At 33.2% G+C, this 21,995-nt stretch overlaps 1 protein-coding gene across 1 annotated transcript in view; it reads right to left on the reverse strand.

Moving 5' to 3' along the window:
* Window positions 1-21,995, reverse strand: part of LOC126979403 (5-hydroxytryptamine receptor 2C) — a 141,476-nt gene that overhangs the window by 36,052 nt on the left and 83,429 nt on the right. The window contains exons 2-3 of the mRNA XM_050828687.1: window positions 18,623-19,090; window positions 6,271-6,373 (exon numbers count right to left, since the gene is read on the reverse strand). Of these exons, the coding sequence (XP_050684644.1) occupies window positions 6,271-6,373; window positions 18,623-18,947 (428 nt within the window). The 5' untranslated portion in view covers window positions 18,948-19,090. The remainder of the gene's footprint in view (window positions 1-6,270; window positions 6,374-18,622; window positions 19,091-21,995) is intronic.

Genomic DNA, 21,995 nt, shown 5'->3' on the forward strand with positions numbered 1-21,995 from the left:
ATTTGTTCCAAGGCGTCAGAGGTAATGCTCGTTATAATTTAGTTTATACCATCTGATTTCCTTAAGGTTTTAACAGTGTGTTTCTCACGGCTATCTTAATAATGATAAGATTTAGATTTAGTTATTATTATGAATTCTGTTTTTGTAACTAACACGTAAATTATCGGTTCATTCATACATGAAAGTAGATTCAGTTTAATTAATCTATTCATCAGTGCTCATTTTGTTTGGCATTCATTAAGTCCCGCCCCTTACTGTATAATGTCTATATTTTCTATTATTGTATTTATAATAAATTTGTCTTTTATTCAGACTATTATTAAAGAAATGCATTCAAAGTATTCATGTCAGAACTGAAACCTGCACTGTGCATGAAGCTATAAACTGCTTACGAAGTCCTGCTACATGTTGCTAAGTTATCCTAGCAACATGTACAGGACATGGTTTCAACCGCTATGAAAGACATTACTATCACCGCTACCATATTTATGGTGCTCGCGTCATGCACAAGACAATATCTTCTTCAACTATGATCCTCTAGTACAAAAACACTGTATAATGCATCTTATCTCATTTTTATATCATATTATCATCCCACGTTTAATCTTATGAATTTATGTGTCTGTCTCTTTTTACTGTCTGCTTTTTCGTTTCATCGACTTTCAAATCACAACGATGCTAAAGAAAATTTCACTTCAAAACCTATTTTTAACTAATGAGATAGTATTAAATATTATTTGACACCAGCATCCTACTAATATACTACAATAGTTTTTTAGTCTGTGTGCCTTTTGGAATATGCTTTCTCCAACTTCTTCCATATTACTCTGTCTATTTCTGTCGTAGTCTATATTTTTCCGTCTGTCTTTTCAAAAATGGAAAGTATTGTATTTACCAGTGGCTAAATTACCCTGATTTTAAGGTAAATAAACCCTTTGCTTAAAGCTTAAAATATCTCTAATACAAAATTTATTTCATACAAAGGTTATACCACATAGTTACCAACGCAACATATTTATTATAGTATCGTCTGCATGAGCGCATCACAGAAGCAATGCCAACAATAGCCACAAGTTAACAAAAGCCTACATGACTTTATTACAAAATCTATTTGAAATTCCATATTGAGCTCAACAGCATTATATAAAAAAATTTAATCTAAAGCAAAACTAATACCGTACATGGATGAAAGCAACTGTTTTAAAAACAAAAACACATCAGATATATATTAATATATAATATTTAAATACAACAATTTGATAGTAAATATTTTGATTTTCATTATTATAACACTAGAAATAAGGAATTGCTTGTAACTAATTGTAGTAGGCTTCATAAGATACATAATAGCTTTAAGGGTAAATGTATACACTTCTATAATAAAGTCCCAGCCACTGTTCAGGCAGTTTCTATAAATAAATTTATATGTTTTATAAAAAAATGGCTCTGTCGTAAATCCTATTACTCCACTGCTGAATATCTAAATGATCGGACAGCCTGGGACTTGATTGTGATTATTTTATAGCGATAGAAATGACTGTGTACAATATTGTATATTTTTATTGAGAAGAGTGTAAAAAAAGAATGCTGGGAGAGTTTCTTGCACCGCTTCTTCTCTCTCAGAGCGCCATTTGTTTCCGAAGCGGTAGTAGTCACTAGTAGTTATTAGAAATGACATCAAAAAGAATTCTAAAGGAATCGATTTTGAGAAAATAAATGCCTTTTATGCCTTTTGTTGTTAATTGTAAGAATTACAATTGGCTGGATGTAAGATTTCCAATTGGTTATCTCGTTAGTAGTGTTTTTATGCTTCGAATTCCCCTGAAAAACTTTATAAATATTTTGATAAAGCTTTGCCCTAAATCTGATTTTCTTATAAAGTGTCTACTACTACTCATATCTGCAAGGCCGGTATTAAAAAAAAACCTTTTGTATGTATCTTTTAATAACGCTTACTAACCAACTAACTAAATATAACTATAACCTTTCCTCTGTCAAATAACTCAGCAATGAAAATGTATGTTAAAAACCGTTACCACCCTGTTCTTTTAATGGAACCTTTTATAATGAACGAAAAACCGAAAAAGTAGCGGTTTATTAGTCACTATTTTACTACCTTTGCACAACAAAAACGAATACATAGTTCTATAAATGTATACACTTCTACAATAAAGTCCCAGCCACTGTTCAGGCATTGTCTATAAATAAATTTAAATGTTTTATAAAAAAATGGCTCTGTCGTAAATCCTATTACTCCACTGCTGAATATCTAAATGATCGGACAGCCTGGGACTAGATTGTGATTATTTTATAGCAACTGTACAATATTGTATATTTTTATTGAAAAGAGCGCAAAAAAAAAGAATGCTGGGAGAGTTTCTTGCGCCGCTTCTTCTCTCTCAGAGCGCCATTTGTTTCCGAAGCGGTAGTAGTATAAGAAATGACATCAAAAAGAATTCTAAAGGAATCAATTTTGAGAAAAAAAATGCCTTTTATGCCTTTATGCCTATATTATGTATTTGTATGTCCAAACTACTTTAGTTGTAGGGTTGCTGTTTTGACTACTGAAGTATCTAGAGTTTTGGCTCATGTGGTCCAGAGATTGTACAAAATACTGTTTAATCTTCTCAATACAATTACTGGAAGCCCAAGCGATGGCAGTTTCGTCAGTCAACTTATTAGCCTAGCTATCCAACGTGGAAATGCTGCCAGTATTCTTGGTACATTTCCTCGTAGTTATACGTTTTACTGCATATAGGTAATCTACCTATATATTGTAAATCTAGTTACAAGCGTTGTCGTATTAAATTATTATAAGATCATTAAAATAAACAGTGATCTAGCTCAATAGTATATACCGTTATTTTAAAACTACCAAAAAAACCTTTTATCAATTATTTGCATATTTATGTGAAGGAATAAACAATTTCAACATAATATCAGACAAAAATAGCAAATCATTGACAAATTTCGAAGAATTCACAAATGATTTTATAAATCGCTAGCGATCACCGGCGCAGCCCACTTAGGATTCCTAAATTCCTATTTTCCAGTACTATTCTACCCATACTTGGTAATTTAAAATTTATACTTTATAAGATTTGATTCAAGGAAGCTGGGCGTCATTAATAGAGCACGGCAATACTTCAAGCCGGCCCACATTCTAGCGGTCTACAAAGTGCAGGTACGGCCACATATGGAGCATTGCTATCATCTTTGGTCTGGGACGCCAGAATCAGCTCGATCCATTTGACTGCGTCCAAGGCAGAGCAGGGAAGGTTCCGAAAAGCTGTTTCACCTTATTCCTACCGCCAAATTCCGACATTGCACGACATGTTACAAATTAGAATACTATCCCCACTATCAGGATTAGTGCGGTCCTCCACAGTGCGATTTTCAAGGAACTTTTTTCCATGTACAACAAAGTGGACTGAACTGGCTGGAAACGCTCCTGTGATTCCGCTGGCGTTGCAAGAAGAATATGGGCAGCGGTGATCACTTAACACCAGGTGACCCATACGCTCGTTTGTCCTCCTTTTCCATAAAAAATAGAATATAGAATACTCACATTCATATAATTTTTAATTATTTCAGTCAAGAAAAAGAGACACAAAAATGAAGATTAAATAGAATTCTAATAGGGCTAAAAGTGACTGTGATTTTAACTGCTATGGACTTAAGCTCAAGGGAAATTCAGTTCATATAACAAAGGAATTCTACAATAGTGTTCAGGTAGAGAAAAATGAAAATCAGAAAGTTTCTTATATTTAAAATTACAAAGTAACAGTTATCAAATGAATATTTAGCACACACTTCTCGACATGAACAGTAAGCTCTTAAACGAAGGAACTTAAAATTATTATCAACCAAAAACTAAGAGAATGATCTTAATATATATAAATCCAGTGTCCTGATGGACTTTGATTTTGGATTTTAATCGGGATTTCTTAATGGAGTGCAGTTTAGTCCGACTTGAGAAATAGGATAGTTTTATTTCGATTTGGGATCCATAATAATTTTTATTTACAATATTTGTTTTGTATGGACATAATATTTTCTATAAGAGAATTTATTGACGCACGGTTTGACAGTTCTGCTGTGAAACAATTACATTTTGATGACATCTCAAGAATAGAAAGAATTCAATGAAGTTTTTTGTTAGTTTCACGCTACATGAGTAATAAAATACAACTGACAGTGCACGTCATGTTATTCAAGTTGACCGGTTGGTGTATTTGTTTCGAGTTTCTATTAGCTTATTGTGCCGATATTATCATTAACAATGTCACAACCAAGACGATCAAAATATTCCCGACAAAGACGTAAATCAACTAGGGTTCGAAACATTGCAAATGAAAGGACTGAAGAAGAACGAACAACACCAACAACAGAATGAAGGCAACAAGCAAAGCGAGGCGAAGACCGTAAAACGGATCGGCTGGCAATACGAAATCGTTAAATAAAACCTCAGAGATCAACAACTAGATAATTTTCGACGCACAAGAAGAAGTTTATGAAGTACTGATTTGAATCGAGGAGCATTTCGATACGATTGCAGTACTTATTATTGTTTGAGATTGGGAAACTACCGAATCACGACATTTTCTAGCAAACACTCAAAAATACAATGTTTGTTTCCGAATGACCCCATTTGGGGCAGACATTATCTAAGAACGATGACAGTCTAGGTGTTTGTTTATTTATATACTTACACACAATACAGTAGAAGAATAACATACTTTCTATACTTATTCCTATGTATGCTAATTCTAAAAAAAGTGTTTATAAATCAGTAATACGGACTTTGCTTTTGATATTGTAGATATAAGGACAGATTCATCATCGGATTGGATCATTGCAACATCTCGAAGATGCACAGCATAAATTTTTACAATTAAACTTCATGGGCATGGAGGAATAACTTGATCGATGTCATGAGATCAATGCAGCAATGATAATAGCAATTCTTCAAGATCTGCAGCAATTACTTCATGAACATTTTGCATGTCGAGTTAGCCCGCAAATCCTTTCCGATCCGTCTCGCATTCGCCCTGACCATTCAAATCTTAAGCCCATTCCTTGAAAGTTGGTGGTCTGATTTTTGAATCCATTATATGTTCAATTAATTATAAGTGGCATGTTCACGGGATGGTAGACCATCCGCGTTATTTGCTTTTGCGCAGGATAATAAAACGGTAAATATGGTCTATCACAAGGTGCTTCACTGAAGAGTGCAACCCAAGCACCAAAATACAGAGCCAATAAAGAATCATTAACGAACTTGAAGTTTAGAAAAGTGGTCCACACGATTTTTTTTTTAATTTTTTTTTACATTTTGATTATGAGTCAGCATTAAAAAATACATACAACTTCAAATTTTCACCCATCTACGATCAACAGTTACTTTTGTATCGCGATTTTAATATCGGCAATACAACGTTTGCTGGGTCAGCTAGTATAATATAATTTTCATCTATCTTTATAAAGCAGGAATTGATGCGAATTTTAAATTTCAAATCCATGAAAAATTGACGGAAATCTTCAATTCATAGGAGCAAATTAACGATACTGGGCCGAATCTTTTTTATGCTGTCCAGATATTTGAGTCACCTACCGTAACGTCGTTATGGTCAAGTAATTGTCGCTGTCGAATATAATGCTCAATGGAACTCTTAACGACTTACAGTAAGGGTGCGATCTGTGTGCGAATTTATGACTGTCTGTATTCTGTAATCAAATTGCCATGTGCTTACTTGAATTTCGTAGGTACATCTACTGCACAATTTAGACAAACTTTTAGTTTGTGTATTTTAGATAAACTTAAAAAATAAAAAATAAATGTAACCATAAAACAACCGACTTCAAAAAAACTATTCCAAAACAATAGATAATATGCAAGTAAAAAAATGCGTATTTTATGCAGTCTAATTAATCTAGTTAATTTATCTAAATCTAGTAACAATTATTGTAGTTTTTGGTGTCGGTGTCAGCCACGGTAAGTTTGTTACTATTTACATAGTTGTAGGAAGGTTGTAGGTGAGATGCGCTTGTGTCGCACGCGCAACGTGACAAGGCGAGAGACGAGCGTGGGGCAGCAGAATATATACGAGAAAAATATAGGTACCGGATATGTAATCATCACAAATTACATACCTTCTCCGAAGCACGCTGCATCTTATGAAATAATCATTATTCCGATCGGTTTAGTAGTTTTCGCAGTACCTATAACCGAAAGAAAACTGCGGGTATCAATTTAAAAGTGTACATTACCTGTCCACACTGATGGTACACAGATGCATTATGGAGGCAGTGCAGAGGAGTACATCGAGGCAGACCCACACGAGGCAGTAGACAGCTGGCAGTGGAAAGTAGCCTGTAAAACAATGGTGATAAGATATTTTATAACTTTTGCTAAACTAAGCCCTTAGTAAATACATTATTACAATCCTTGATTTCATAATAATTAAAATGAAAAAAAAAAAACATGTGTGTAATTCACACTTGTTAGAAGTGAAATCTTCAAAAATTTTGGCTTCAAGATAATGAAACGAATGTGAAATTTCGCGAAGAGGATAATTGTAGGCTTTATAATCATAATGATACAAAGTTTGATAATTTATTATTACATTTATCCATATATCATTTGAATACTGCGTCAATTACTGTTTTTGATCTTATTGTCGATACAGTGTGACTTCTGCACATTTTTTTTCGATGCAAAATTTACATTGAACCTCTTAACTATATATGAAGTCCTGGTACATGTTGCTAGAATGACATATGTGTTCAACCGCTACGAATAGCATTACTATCACCGCTACCATATTTATGTTCTCATTGCATATGTATATAAGTAATTAAAGGTATTATTTTTTATAAAGGTATGATTTTAAAGAAACAAACAGTCATATACAAATATAATATACAAATAATTAAATTCAATAGACCAAAATAAAAAATATAAATTACTGTACAAAAATAGAAAAATATAAGCTCAGGGAGAAAAGAAAGTGAACTATAACTATTTTTTTATAATAAAATATAATTTTGCCAACTTATTTCTTATATCTAATCAAGGTTAAATAAAATATATCTACGTCACAAATAGTGTTATTGTAATAACTATTTTTAAGAAAATAAGGGACGAGACGAGCAGGACGTTCAGCTGATGATAATTGAATCGCCCTGCTCATTACAATGCAGTGCCGCTCAGGATTATTGAAAAATCAAAAAATTCTGAGTGGCACTACAACTGCGCTCGTCACCTTGAGACATGACAAGTCTCAGTTGCCCAGTAATTTCACTAAGCTTCGGCGCCCTTCAGACCGAAACATAGTAATGTTTACACATTTCTGCTTCACGGCAGAAATAGGCGCCGTTGTGGTACCCGTAATCTAGCTGGCATCCGATGCAAAGGGGCCTGGTAACTGGTAATAACTGCATGAACGAATTTATTTAACGTTGAGGCAGTCTCGTAGTCTACCAAAATTATGCAATAAAAAATATCTATGTTTATACTAACAACTTCAAAATAAAAGCTTTGTAAATGTGAATAAATTATACTTCATATATTTTACTCTTATTAAAATTATTTAAAAATGAATAATTAGATACTCCATTACTTTTGTCCATGATTGAATTATGTCTACCAACTAGATTGTTGTAGTACATCCCATCTACCCGAAAATGCAATTTTATCTCTCAGAACTATTATCTTATGGTACCACTATTTCCAGAGTTGAGCACGTCCGTGATCTTGAAGTAATGATGGATAGTAGGCTTTTGTACACTTGTCACTATGATTATATAACGCAAAAAGCTTATAGAATGCTTGGATTCTTACATAGAAATGTTAAAAGTTTAAAAAAAATTGCCTCGCATAAAATTTTGTATTTTGCTTATGTTCGTAGCATTATGGAGTACGTCGCACCGATCTGCGGGCCTACCATGAACTCTTATTGCGATTCAATTGACAACCTAAAATGAACTGCTTGGCTATTTCGCACCACGACGTGATTAGAGCTATCTAATTTAGGTTGTCGTCAAATCAAGTGATTAAATCGCAATAATGTCAATTGAATGTCAAAAATGATATCAACTGAATCGCAAACTGATTTAGTTCGTTCATTCATTCGTACCATGAGGTGTTAGTTCAACCTAAACTGGATAGCTTATTTGTCAAAGTGACCGATTCGAAAAAAGTTGCTACTTCCTCAGAGGAAAGTGAATCTTGTTGTTAATAACTTTAAAAAAAATAGTGAAAACATAGAAAATAAAAAATTTATTGATTTAAAGATAAGATGAGAATACTTTATTTGACTTTTTTGTAAAACAAAATACTGAAAATAAATACCAAAAACGAAAAAACTAAAGACGAGGCAGTAAGGGCCCGGCTATAGCCTGTTCGCAAGAACGAATTAAAAAAAATGTACTCTGTAGTCCTTTCAAATCAAACATCAATGGAGGTGCGTTCATAACTCGTTATTTTTACGAAATCACATAACAAACATTTAATTTGTAATTCAAAGAACTACATTTATTTAAATTACTATTATTTAATAGGTATAAAAAAGGGCTTAATGGTTTATAATTTGACGAAATTGCGCAATTTTAAAATGTATTTTTAGTATTTTCTACGCAAAAAACCCGCTAAAATCATATCATTTTAGGTTATGAAACGCAATTTTATTTCGTTCATTCTTCATAAGCGATCCAAACGCCATACAGTAAAAAGCACTTCATGGTACGAATTTTAGTGATTCAGTTTAGGTACCTAAAATGAACTGCATCGGATTCGCATCGCTTATTAAAAGTTGATGCCCTCTGGTCCCCGTCGTATGTTACTTACATATCTCTATTAGAGTCTATTCAGCGGTCCTTTACACGTCGCCTAAATTATGTTCTTCGAAGAAAAGACGAATACGAGGATAGACTTACATATTTTGGTCTTCTTACCCTTGAAGATAGACGGAAAGTAGCAGACATGAAATTTTTATTTGATGTGGCTAACTCTGCAAGTAAATTGTTCGCTTCTGACGACCAGTACAGCACATATATGGAGTAGACGCCTTTTCGACGTTGGCCAACCGCGTACTAATAATGGCAGACATTATGTTTAGCACAGGATAGTAAATTTATACGAAAAAAAATTTAAAGATATTGACATTTTTTTCATCAGCCGTAATAAATTTATTAACTCAGTGATCGAGCATATGTCCCAAGCTGAGAACGATGCCCATTAGACTGAACATTACACACTACTCACAACTCATAACACTCTCACATAGTCATACACACTATACACATATCTATTTAATAATCATGAGTCACAAGCACACATTACTCAGGACTTCCTCTTCTTTATTTGATATAATTAGCATTTATTTGCCAGCGTTTTTATTTCATACTCGTAACAATTTAATCTGCCAAACTATATTAAAGGCAATACATGTCTATAGTTTATAGTATTAATCTGTAGAATAGAAATGCTGTAAAGTTAGGTTAAAATAAATAAATAAAAAATATCTGCCATTACGTGTTCGAAGTTTCAAAAATAATTACGGCTCAAATTCATCTATCCAGCTTGTATCAATATCATATAATAGTTAATACCATAGTTATGATTATATACTGATATAAATTTTAATAAATTTAGCAATTTTAATAAATATGTTTTGGTACCTTTATAATTTTGTTTTATCTAAACTACAAAACAATAATAAAATCCTACATGCGTATGTACTTATAGTTAAAATAAGTATTTAATGTAAATTATTGCAACTTAAAGCCTACCTTACTATCATTATGTTATAATTTAAAGATAAATGGTCGCACCTCAACACAGCCTTAATGGAACGTAAAGAACCTGAAACTAATGAGTTCCAAGTAATTTCTGTTTCATATTACGTCGTAAACGCGCCCATAGCAACGCCCTCAGATAACAAAATAGATTTTTTGTAACATTTATGATTGTTATATAGACTATTACAATGGTTTCAATCTTTATAAAGCATTTTAGAATACAACAAAAAAATTATAAAAAAACTTCGTCAAAAAAACCGACTTCAAAACCTCAAAAGTATAAAATAACTTAATAGAGATTTAATTTAATACATCTCTTATGCAAATCTTATACTTTTTATATATTTTTTTTTATTTGAGAGGGGGCAAACGGGCAAGAGGCTCACGGGATGGGGAGAGGTGAGGCAACCGCCCATGGACATCCGCAACAACAGGTGTGTCAAGAAATGCGTTGCCGGCCTTTACGGTGGGAGTATGCTTTTTTCTTGAAGGTCCCTAAGTCGTATCTGTTCGGGAAGACCGCTGCCGGTAGTTGAATCCACAAAGTGGCTGTGCGAGGCAAGAAATTTCGAACGCGCTGTTGTGGAATGCCAGACGTCTACGTGATGCGGATGGTACTTTGCACGTAATGTCCGATGGTGAAATTCGGCCGCTGGAATCAACCCGAACAGCTCCTCTGAGCACTCCCCGTGATAAATGCGGTAGAAGATGCAGAGAGAACCCACATCTCTATGCAATGCTAGAGAATCAAGCCGATCGGAGATGACTTGATCGTCGATGATTCGAGCCGCTCTTCGTTGTATGCGGTCAAATGGAAGAAGCTGGACTGGGGAACACCCGCCCAGAGGTAAGAACAGTACTCCATGTGAGGCCGAATTTGCGCCTTATAAAGTTGCAGGCGGTGGCTTTTAGTGAAGTACTGTCTCGCCTTACTGAGTACACCAAGCTTTTTAGAGGCCAGTTTGGCCTTCTCTTCCAAGTGACCACGGAACTGAACGTCGCTCGATATATCGACGCCAAGTATGCAAATACAGGCTGTGGCTATATTAATAAAATACAATTATTTGTATGGCCACTTTTTGGCAAACGGGTTAATAATATTAATATTATATACAGGTGTCCCAAAGTTATGGGACATGAAGGGAAAGTACCTTAAATATCGAAGATAGGCTATTTTACTAAAACAAGACTTTATGTTATTTTTAAAAGTTAGTAATGCTGCATTCAAAGATTTTCTAAAAATTACTTGCCGCGTCTGGGAATCGAACTGACTTAAATGTAAAAAAAAACACCCCTACTTTTATGATGCCAATCGAAAAAATGGCCAAAAACTAATAACTCTTCTTAAGTAACATAGTATTCCCGCCCGCTTTAAAAGGAACTAAATTAAATTTTATTTATCTTATTACAAATAAAATAATATAGCCATAGACCATATATATATTTTTATAGATAAAGGCGAAGTGAAAAATATTAACAATTGTATATTTTTCACTTGCTTATGGCCAAAAAATTATTTAAATTCAATATCACCGATTAGAATTCACTGTCTGTTACTTATTATTTTGTTATTAAACCGAGTCCTCGACAGTCTCACAAAATCGAAATTACTTTGGACAGCCACGCCGCTCAAACTCAAGATGAGTAGTAATAACATCAAAACACTTCCAATAACTGCTACGACAGAATTACAAAAGATGGAACAGCGTAAAATTCAAACTAAGTTTTGTTGTATATAATATTAATTTAAACTAAGTTACACAAATTAAATTTGAAAATATAATTTATGAACGATGCGTGACTCGAGCGCTCTTCCACTGAGCAAACCGTTCGAGTGACGTAAGGTTCACAAATCTTGTATTTCTTGTTCAACTCTCAGGTTGTGACTTCATCTACAGGATCTACTTTACAATTCATATTCTGCTCAATCCCAATATTTGCATATTAGGAAATTGACTTGAGATATTATTCATGAAAATAAGGAACGAGAACAGAACGTTCATCTCATGGTAATTGATACGCCCTGTCCATTACAATTAAGCACCGCTTAAGATTCTAGAAAATCCCAAAAATTCAGATCAGCACCACAATTGCGCTCGACTCCTTGAGATATAAGGTGTTAAATCTCTTTTGCCCAGTAATTTCACTAGCTACGGGACCCTGCAGACCGAAACACAGTAATGCTTACACAGTACTGCTTCATGGCAGAAATATGCGCCGTTGTGGTACCCATAATCTAGCCGGCATCCTGTGCAAAAGAGCCTCCCACTGTTCATTATTTAAATTGTTTAAGCTAAGTTAATACCAGTCCAAGCTGAGTTAGCATCTCCATCAAAACTCCGTGGTCAGAACGGACTTGTATAAATTGCAGTGATTTCGAATAGAGTAACTTACAGCACAAACTCCACACTATTTGCTCATTAACTTGTAATTAATGAGAACATTTACACAGTCCGAAATAATTCACTGTGGTGAACACGGATTTACTTATTCAACATACTACGAGCATTTAAATATTTGAACCTAGATTTGGCTCATTAGTTCCAGACTTTCTATTACAGGATTGATGTACTCTGTAGGCAAATTTGATTGCTGTTTACTCTGTATAGACCAGTGCTGAAGCCTTTGAAAATGATAAAAAGTGAAAAAAAAAATATAGTAGGATGAAACCTTTTGGAAAAGGATGAGTATATAACAAAAATGAAAGGAAAAATAAATTACGGATCTGAATCTGAGGTCGGGAAGTGGGAAAGGGGACTCCCCCTTTTTTAACCCAACCTAACCCAGAATTTTTAACCCTAAAGCACTCGCTTTAGGGTTAAAAATTCTTTATGAAATATCTTTAAAAAGGCTTAAATTTTCCAATCATTATCATTGAAATGTATATTTTTTTAACACAATCGAAAATTAGAGATTAAATACGAACAGAAGGCACACCAACTTATTGAAAAATGCTGATATTTTTACAAGTAAATTTTCGATTGAAAATAAGGGTTCTTTTTCGATATTTGAGTCACAATAAAGGTGGAAAAATAAATATCTCAATTCAAAAAAACTTTAGTGTATTTGGGACATAAACTGGTAACTTTTCACTAAATTTCGTGACATTTTTTTTATAAAAGTTAAAAATAAAACACCAAATCTTGGTTTTTTGAATTTTTCACATTAATTTTGAGGTTATGTGAAAAAACTGTTCAAACAAAAGTTGTAGATCATTTTATTACCTACAACTTTGCTATTTGACTTACGTCCATAGGACTTGCAGTTTTGCCGGAAATCGAGATAAACCGTTTTTTACCCTTAAACACCCCCCCTTTCCACGTCCTCAGATCGCCCGTAATTTATTTTTCTTTTCAACTCAAGATATATTCTCTTCCATTTCCAACGGTTTTCATCCTACTACTATTTTTTTTGGTTTCAAAAGTTATCGACACTCTTCTAGTAGTTGTTAATGTTATCCAGTTATAACAAAACATGAGATCCAATCCAATCTTTAGAGAACATTCATATTTACAAACAAAACTCAACATAAAGACGGTGTGTAAACAATTTTTCATTAAATACTCACAAAGTAATTATTGTATTCATAATAATAAACATAAAGTACATATATAAATAATAATAATACTTGGTTGAACTAAATTTTAAAACAAATTTTTTTGAAAGCAGCGGGACCCTAACCGGCGCGACATCGCGCGTTCTATGCGAGCGCTCTTCGTTAGAAAGAGCGACATATCAAGTCAATTTCCTAATATGCAAATATTGTGGTTGCGCAGGTTATCAACTGTAAAGTAGATTCTGTAGATGAAGCCACAACCTGAGACTTAAAAAAGACATAATTACAAGATTGTATTTTCTTTGTTTAACGCGAGTTTACACATTTAATTATAACACTTTTAAAGGTGAATTCTAAGAAAATTCTAACTGTGTTTTTAAATTAGATTTCAGATCTCATTTTCAGGGAGACGAGTTCTGGAAAGGTATTAAAACGTCGAGTTAACTAAAATGAAAATGTAACTTTTACGCAAAAATCGAATGTAAAAACAGTTACAATTACACGCGTTTTAATCCCTTAAAAGTGTTTTATTTAAACATATCAAGATTTATGAACCTTACGTGACTCAAACGGTTGGCTCAGTGGAAGAGCGCTGGCACGGAACGCGGGTTCGAGTCACGCATCGTTCATAAATTTTGTTTTTAAAATTTAATTTGTGTAATTAATCCCAGAAGTGAGGATTATCACTTAAACATACAAACTGTTTATAATACTTGGACTTATTACTGTGGTAAATAATCCTCTAATTGATAGCCCTGCCTCAGTTGAGTCAAGCTAATTTAACCCGAAGTTACATATAACGTATTAGCTGTCCAAAAAATAAAGTTCTCAGCGCTCCTAAAGTTGGCACATTAGAACAAAAAAATTTTTTATACACTTTTCTAAAAGTGATACCTCATTAAAAGTTTCATGTTCATGTGTTGAGCAAGTTGGTTCAAGATCATGTTTTTCAAACGAATTTAAGAATATTAATTGAAGTCTTGTCAGCTTTTGAGGAGTAAACAGCTCCTGAAGATGCCTCGTGTAGAGGTGAAACACGTGTCGAATTGATTCTTTGCGAAGATTGGCGGTAAGACAAAATTAAATTAAAATACAATGTATCGTTTCCTTGGTACCAACTAAAAAGACGTACCCTCGTCAGGTGACTGGAGGCACTCATCACTGAGGCAGCAGTTGTGGTACCCATAATCTAGCCGGTATCCTGTGCAAAGGAGCCACCCACTGGTGGAGTGGAAAATTTTAAAGGTATTTCAACGCCCATAAGACATGGGTATCTTACTTATATACCTAACAGACCTGAAACCCTCCTGTTATTAATATGGAGTCACAAGAAAGTGTGTTAATTAACACTTTGCACAGGATACCGGCTAGATTATGGGTACCACAACGGCGCCTATTTCTGCCGTGAAGCATTAATATGTAAACTTTACTGTATTTTGGTCTGAAGGGCGCCATAGCCATTGAAATTACTGGGCAAATGAGACTTAACATCTTATGTCTCAAGTTGACGAGCGCAATTGTAGTGCCGCTCAGAATTTTTGGACTTTTTCAAGCATCCTGATTGGTACTGCATTGTAATGGGCTGGGCGTATCAATTACCATCAACTGAACGTCCTTCTCGTCTCGTCCCGTATTTTCATTAAAAAAAACTATATTGCTAATAATAATATATATAAAAATATTGCTGGAATATCAGAAATCCTGATAGTATTGTTTTCATATCAGCGTTATTGAAATTGAATTAAAAATATTACTAGTGAAATTTTCGTGATCGTGTTTCATTTGTAAAAAATATAAAGTTGTTTTCGTAGGTTTTATGTTTCATGCTAATTGCTACCAAACACTGTGTTGTTTGCTTTTATCATAATATTTTTGTTTCATTATTTTATTTGAAACGCAAATTGGACAGTGGGTGTTGCCAACATAAATCATTTTGTATTTCTTTATTTAATTGATACATTTTATGTGATACCTATGAGAAAGCAATATTGTCTGTTATGTATTAATTAAATAGCGTGAATGGAAGTGTTGCGTCACGATTAAATTAAAGATTTATAGAAAATATTCCAAGTCAAAAATACTGATTTAATAAAATTTAAAAAATATGTTTACATTTAAAAGAGCGACATTTCATTTCAATTCCCTTGTTTGATCTAAATTACTATAAGTAATGAAGTAGGTATTTGGTAGCAACTGTCCGATACAAGTTTCCACGCACACAGCTATGTTTAATCTTATGCCATTTAAGTAAAGAACAGTGGTGTTTAAAGATAGTTCGCAATAAACAATTATCGAAGAAAGACGTATTTTTAATTCGCTAAGTTACCAAATAATTCTGAACCTTATTAGTGAGAACATCCCTAATATGCAATTATTGGGGTTGAGCAGGTTATCAACTGTAAAGTAGATCCTGTATGCCACGACCTGAGAGTTGTACAAAGCATACCAAGATTTACGATCCATGTCTCACTGAACGTCTGGATCAGTTGGTAGGAACGCTCGGACTAAAAAAATCTGATTATCGAAAATAAACAGAATTACTACTATCTGAGTTTACCCCCCTGGAAGATAGGGGAGTTATATCACGGCTGGTGATTATGTTGTACAAGTGCTGACCTGGGACACGTTTTATTACCATATTAATTAAATACCCCACGCCCCTTCATTGTATTAATTTTCCTATGTAATAAATGTAATCGACTATTAAAAGGCATTATTTATTTTATTACTAAATCAAAAAAATAAAGGTTCCAGATAAGTAATCACCAACGTGAAACTAAAACCTTCTCCGAAACATACTGCACTTATGGTATAAGTTCTATTCCGTTCGGTTCATTTGTTTTCGAAGTATAACCAAACAAAAAAGGCTTTCCATTTAAAAAATATAGATTCAGTGTTAGCTACCTATTAATATAGATTTTATAATTATAAATTGCAACGTAGAAAGCGCGGCACTCCAAACAAACCCGCATAGGGATTGCTATTTTCTTGTAATAATATTATGTTCTGTTAAAAAAAAAATGCTTTTGTAGTACTTTTTTCAATTAATCCGCGGCAATTAGACGGCTCTTGCCGCTGGCATTAAAGTAAGTTCAACTCAATGTCTGCACTTGAACTCATTTTGTCAAAAACATTAAATTTTCAAAATCAATGGCGAACAACGATGCACGCAAAATGGACCCATACTATTGGTTTAATTGCGGAAACAGGAGCCCCTATACCGAACAACGATCAACAATAATTTGTCCCGGTTGTTCATATTTGTAACAGTTTTCTATTTGCAAGCAAGTTCGAAATTTAAAAAAAACCTTTGATTAGTAACCTCCTTGGTTGCCATGTTTCGGGGTAAAAGATTGTTCCATTCTTAAATTGCATGACAAATATTAGTATGCTATTAACCTAATTTATTTGACCATAATCATGACGATATTTAAATTGATTTCATATTACCAGCTTAACGAACTCTCTAAGAAAAAGCGATTCACTCGATTGTTTGTAACGTGATGTCATTTCCAGATTGTCATGTAACGGCAATAATCTTGTAAAAAACGGAGATAGGCGAAATCCACTACGTTTTACGGCCGTTCCTAATATTCAGTCTATCTCTTACTTGAGATAAAAATTGTAACTATCGCTGACTTTTATGTTCCAATAAACTTATCGTCGGTTACTCATCTTATCCGTACACGCGGTCTGTCAATGGGACGACGTATAGCTTACCAGCGATAGAAGTTTGTATGGAAATGCCAATTCACGCGTCCCAGTATAAGGCGATAAGAATGATTTATCGGGTATATTGGGACAGCTTCAGATTATTGACAGCTAATTACTTACAGTAGAAGGTAATAGTAATATATCTCTATCTGTAGATAGTATATTGTGAGAACGGTCGTAAAGCAACTGTTCGCATTCAAACTTTTGTCAAATCACTGCACGTTTCATACTAAACTAAATTTCAATTTTTACTACGGCAGTTCCGCCTCTTATTACGTAGTATTTACATCCTCTTTGCATACAACTTTTGCTGGCCGCTGATCACATGTATTTTGTAGTCAATACAGCAGTTTATATTTATCTCGAAGAAGGTTGTCAAAATAATGCTCAAATTGCCGTATTACATATTTAAGAAAAAAATTCATAATGTTGCTCACATTATGAATTTTTGGCTTTATAACATACAACATTATTTTTGAAGTGTCACGTTTTCTTTTTCCTGAACAGGTTACTTTGTACGCTGCACATGCATAATTTATGACTGAACCGTTTCCCTTTAAGTCGATTTGAATAATGCTTTGTTGACTTTTATTTTATTTGAAATTAAATCTGAAATTTCTCGTTTTTTTTCTTTCAGCTTTCCTTTTGTAGAGGGTGAAACTGATTCTAGTCCGTTATTTACATTTACTATAGTGAGAAATGGAAGAAGACACATTGTCACTCTTTTCATAATAATCTATATATATAAAAATGAATTGCTGTTCGTTAGTCTCGCTAAAACTTGAGAACGGCTGGACCGATTTGGCAAATTTAGGTCTTGAATTATTTGTGGAAGTCCAGAGAAGGTTTAAAATGTGAATAAATAGGAAAATGCTGCTAAATTAAATAAAAACAACAAATTTGTTTTTCCTTTGATGTGTCCATACAAAATTTCTATGAGAGAATTGATTGACTCACGGTTTGACAGTTCTGCTGAACAATTTCATTACGACAGCAGGGTGCATATTTTACGAAGTAATTTTTCATGTTATGATATATTATTGACAAATTCATATAAAAACATTATTTTATTTATTATACACAGAACAACGTCTGCCGGTCAGCTAGTGATTAATAATATTTATAACTTTGACATTTTACCAAATATTTTACATACAATCTAACAGCAATTTTTATCAATTCAGCGGAAACCATTCCTCTACGATGCCACCACAAGCAGTTCCGGTTCTTGTTGATTTTCGTAAGAATATTTAATTAAATACCGCCAGTTTTTTTCACATCAAAGATCTCATAACAGTGGTTTTTGTAATATTTATTATTTGTGCATTTATTCCCACATATTTTCGAAACAGCTTAATCGATTTGAATACGGTTTCCATTGATATGTTATCATCTGTTAAAACACAATATACTAAGTTCATACAATATTATTGGTGATTTACATTGGTTGGCTATATGACAATAATATAATCAAAAATGATATAAAAACAAGACCAAATAAACCAAACCATAAAGGATTATTTAGAAGGAAGGCTCTAAATATTTACTCACCTCTTACAAGTGTCAGAATTCCAACTGGCATCACGAGCACCGCAACTAGTAAGTCAGTTATCGCCAATGACATCAGGAAATAGTTCGTCACATTTTGCAATCTCCTCTCCAAATATATCGCAAGACAGACCAAAATATTTCCAGCCGCTGTACATAGTACAAGGACCAATGCTACTAAAGCCCACCAGTTATTAACATTGTCTTTGCCATCGTCAGTGCTGTTATTAGCAATATATTCCTCATTGTCCCAACTGGTATTGAGAGTAACGTTTAACTCAAATACAATCTCCGTTGTTGGATACACAGTGAACTCTGGTTCATTCATTCTTGGTCGGTTTACGTTGCAATTCCGTTTTCAATTTCATTTTCGAGCGGAAACAGTTCATCTTATTTCGTAAATGTATATTGTATTCGGTGAATCCATTGTGTTGTTCATTCTCAATTCTTCATTCCGCTTTCATTTATCATCTGTGAAAGAAAATATTTACTGAATTAAGGATATCAATATTGCCTTTATTGTGCTGTTTTGATTTGTGTCAGTAGAAATTATTGCTTTTCGACCTTTTTTTACAAAATATGTTTAAATGCGCCCGCTCAGTTTTTGAGCCCATTCTCAGGTCTGATGCATAAATTTTCGAAAGATTGGTAGTTTTTGACATTCAATTATATATATAATTTAAAATCCTAGATTTTAAATAAAAAAAAAGTTAAATTGGTTATTAGATTGACATATAAATTGACCGACTTTTGATGTATTTTGATATAAATTTTGTTTTCAAATATGATTTGTGTAATTAATATCAGAAGTGAGAGTTATCACTTTAAAAAAATAACAAATTGTTTAAGTACCATTTTTGTTAATAATTGTTTCTGCAATTCACTAGCAAAGTGAAGCGTAGAGGTTTCTCATTTGTGTTTTAAATCGAGGCGGTTGGAGGTGGAACTTTATACGATTTAAAAGTCATTTAGCTGCCCACCGCGTTGGATACATTTTTAATGAGAATGTACCAATGCAAGGTTTAGAAAGAGTCCAGTTATTCAACTATAATTAATATTTATGGGCGTTGATATTTGTTGAAAACCGTAGCAGATAATTAATAGTAGTCTTTATTATAATAAGATATACACATTATACAGTTTTTATGCATAATCCAATATATTAAATTCTCGTGTCGTGATGTTTCTTACCGAACTCCATCGAAACGGCTAAACCAATTCATATGAAATTTTGTGTGCATATCGGATAGGTCTGAAAATTGGCCAACATCTACCTTTCATAGTTCTTATGATAAGGGGACACCCTTATCATTTGGATGTATGTATGTGTATTGGGCCTGAGCCCAAAAATATATTTTGTTGACAATTTTTTTTATTTTTATTTTATTATGCATTGAGAAATATTATACAACTTCAAATTTTTACCCTTCTACGATCAACCTCAGTTTTTTAATCATGATTTTTTATATTATTCTGTTCCATTCATAGTTCCGCTATAGGGTTGCAAGATGGCAATCGAATACAATACCTAATTGTAGTACGATAATTAATGTTATGTACGATATATTTAGTAGGTCTGATAATCGGTCGTCATATTTTTATTTTTTACATCATAAATTCAGACAAATATTTTAAAAAGTGAATACTATGACAAAACAATCACACAATTTCTTTTTATATAGATGAGTACGTGGCACTGAGCAATAGAGCGCAGTCATAATAAGTTAAAACATATTATAATTTATTTTTTCCAACTAGTTTAGCTCGTTTAGTGATTGGATAATTAGATAAATAAAATGAAAGACCAAAAAAATTAAATTCTCAAACTAACAGACAAACAGAACCACGTGTATTTTTTATTAACAGGCTCAGATAAAACTAGGTCTACGCTTGCGGCTATTGCAGCAAGTTAGTTGTCAGACACTTATAGTTTGAAATTAAAAACCTACTCCTTTATTTAACTGTTGCTTTTATGATAGTACTTTAAGGAATGTAGAATAATTTATAATCGAATTCTACGTTATCATTGGGCAGTAACTATTACTCAGCAAAATTTAATGGTTCATGGAATTAATGTAATTTTGCAAACTAAACGGAATAGTTTATCGGCTACTCCCACACACAGATTCTCAGCAGCGTGGGAGATAATTCAATTTTGAAACTTACTTGATATTAAAACGTTTCATAGAATTTCCTATTTCAGAATAGGAATTTATTGGTCTGAAAGATGTCGTGACAAAGATTGAGAAAGGAATGCTGAAATGGTTTGAACACGTGGAGCGAATGAGTGCAGAAAGAATGGCTTTCACTTTACACAAAACAAGTAAACCATAATAAAATATGTATCCACGTCAGGGGCACTATTGAATGATGGATTATACTATACTACACCGGAAATCGATAAAAATAACTTTCTTTTTGATGTCTTGTGGAGTAGTTGAACTTAAAAGGATCATCGAAGCATGTCCGTGCTCACAAATGCCCGGATATAATAATATAAACTCATGTCTCTCCCTACACCGTTCTTCAACCATTTCCCACGCATCAACCACTTGTGTACTTTATTTTCAAAAGTAAACAAATCACAAAAACAAGTTACAATAACAGATGTTAAACAACACATCCTGCTCAATAACTTAAATATGCAGTTAACCATTATTATCTTATCAAACCCTTTTCTTTACAATGAAACCTGCAATATTAATAACTATTTTAATTGCTGAATTGCCATATTTTCAACACATCGTAACAATCTAGTTATGAATGGCAATTAATTGTAATGTTTTTAATTAACAAATTGTTTAGATTTACAAGAGCGACATCTCAAGTCAATTTCCTAATATGCAAATATTGGGGTTGAGCAGGCTATCAACAGCTGTAAAGTAGATCCTGTAGATGAAGCCACAACCTGAGAGTTGAACAAAGCATACAAGATTTTATGACGGTTAGCTTAGTTGGTTAGAGCATAGGCACAGAACGCCGGAGGTTCGAGTCTCGCATCGTTCATAAAATTTTGTTTTTCAAATTTTATTTGTATAATGAATGGCATTTAATGTTCTCTGAAATCACATTTAGGTGGACTGTATGCTATAATGATAATACACAAACAATATAGTATAACGGCAAATAATCAAAATTTTGTAACTTTCACATAAGCACTTAGTTTTAGCAAATAATATTAAAAAACAATCCAAATAAACGACGATCCCTATCAGCTCTTGAGTTAGACCCTTAAAAGGAAAAAACTGTTAGTGTATCCTGTACAATTATTAATATTCTTTTAAATAATAGGGGTTCAGGTATGAAATCTGCCCTTTTATTGTAAAAGGTACTTCCAATTGATATACAACCTTCATGGTATGTGATTTTTGAGTGA

The sequence above is a fragment of the Leptidea sinapis genome, chromosome 3 (genome assembly GCF_905404315.1).
Source record: "Leptidea sinapis chromosome 3, ilLepSina1.1, whole genome shotgun sequence".
NCBI classification, from domain to species: Eukaryota; Metazoa; Arthropoda; class Insecta; order Lepidoptera; family Pieridae; genus Leptidea; species Leptidea sinapis.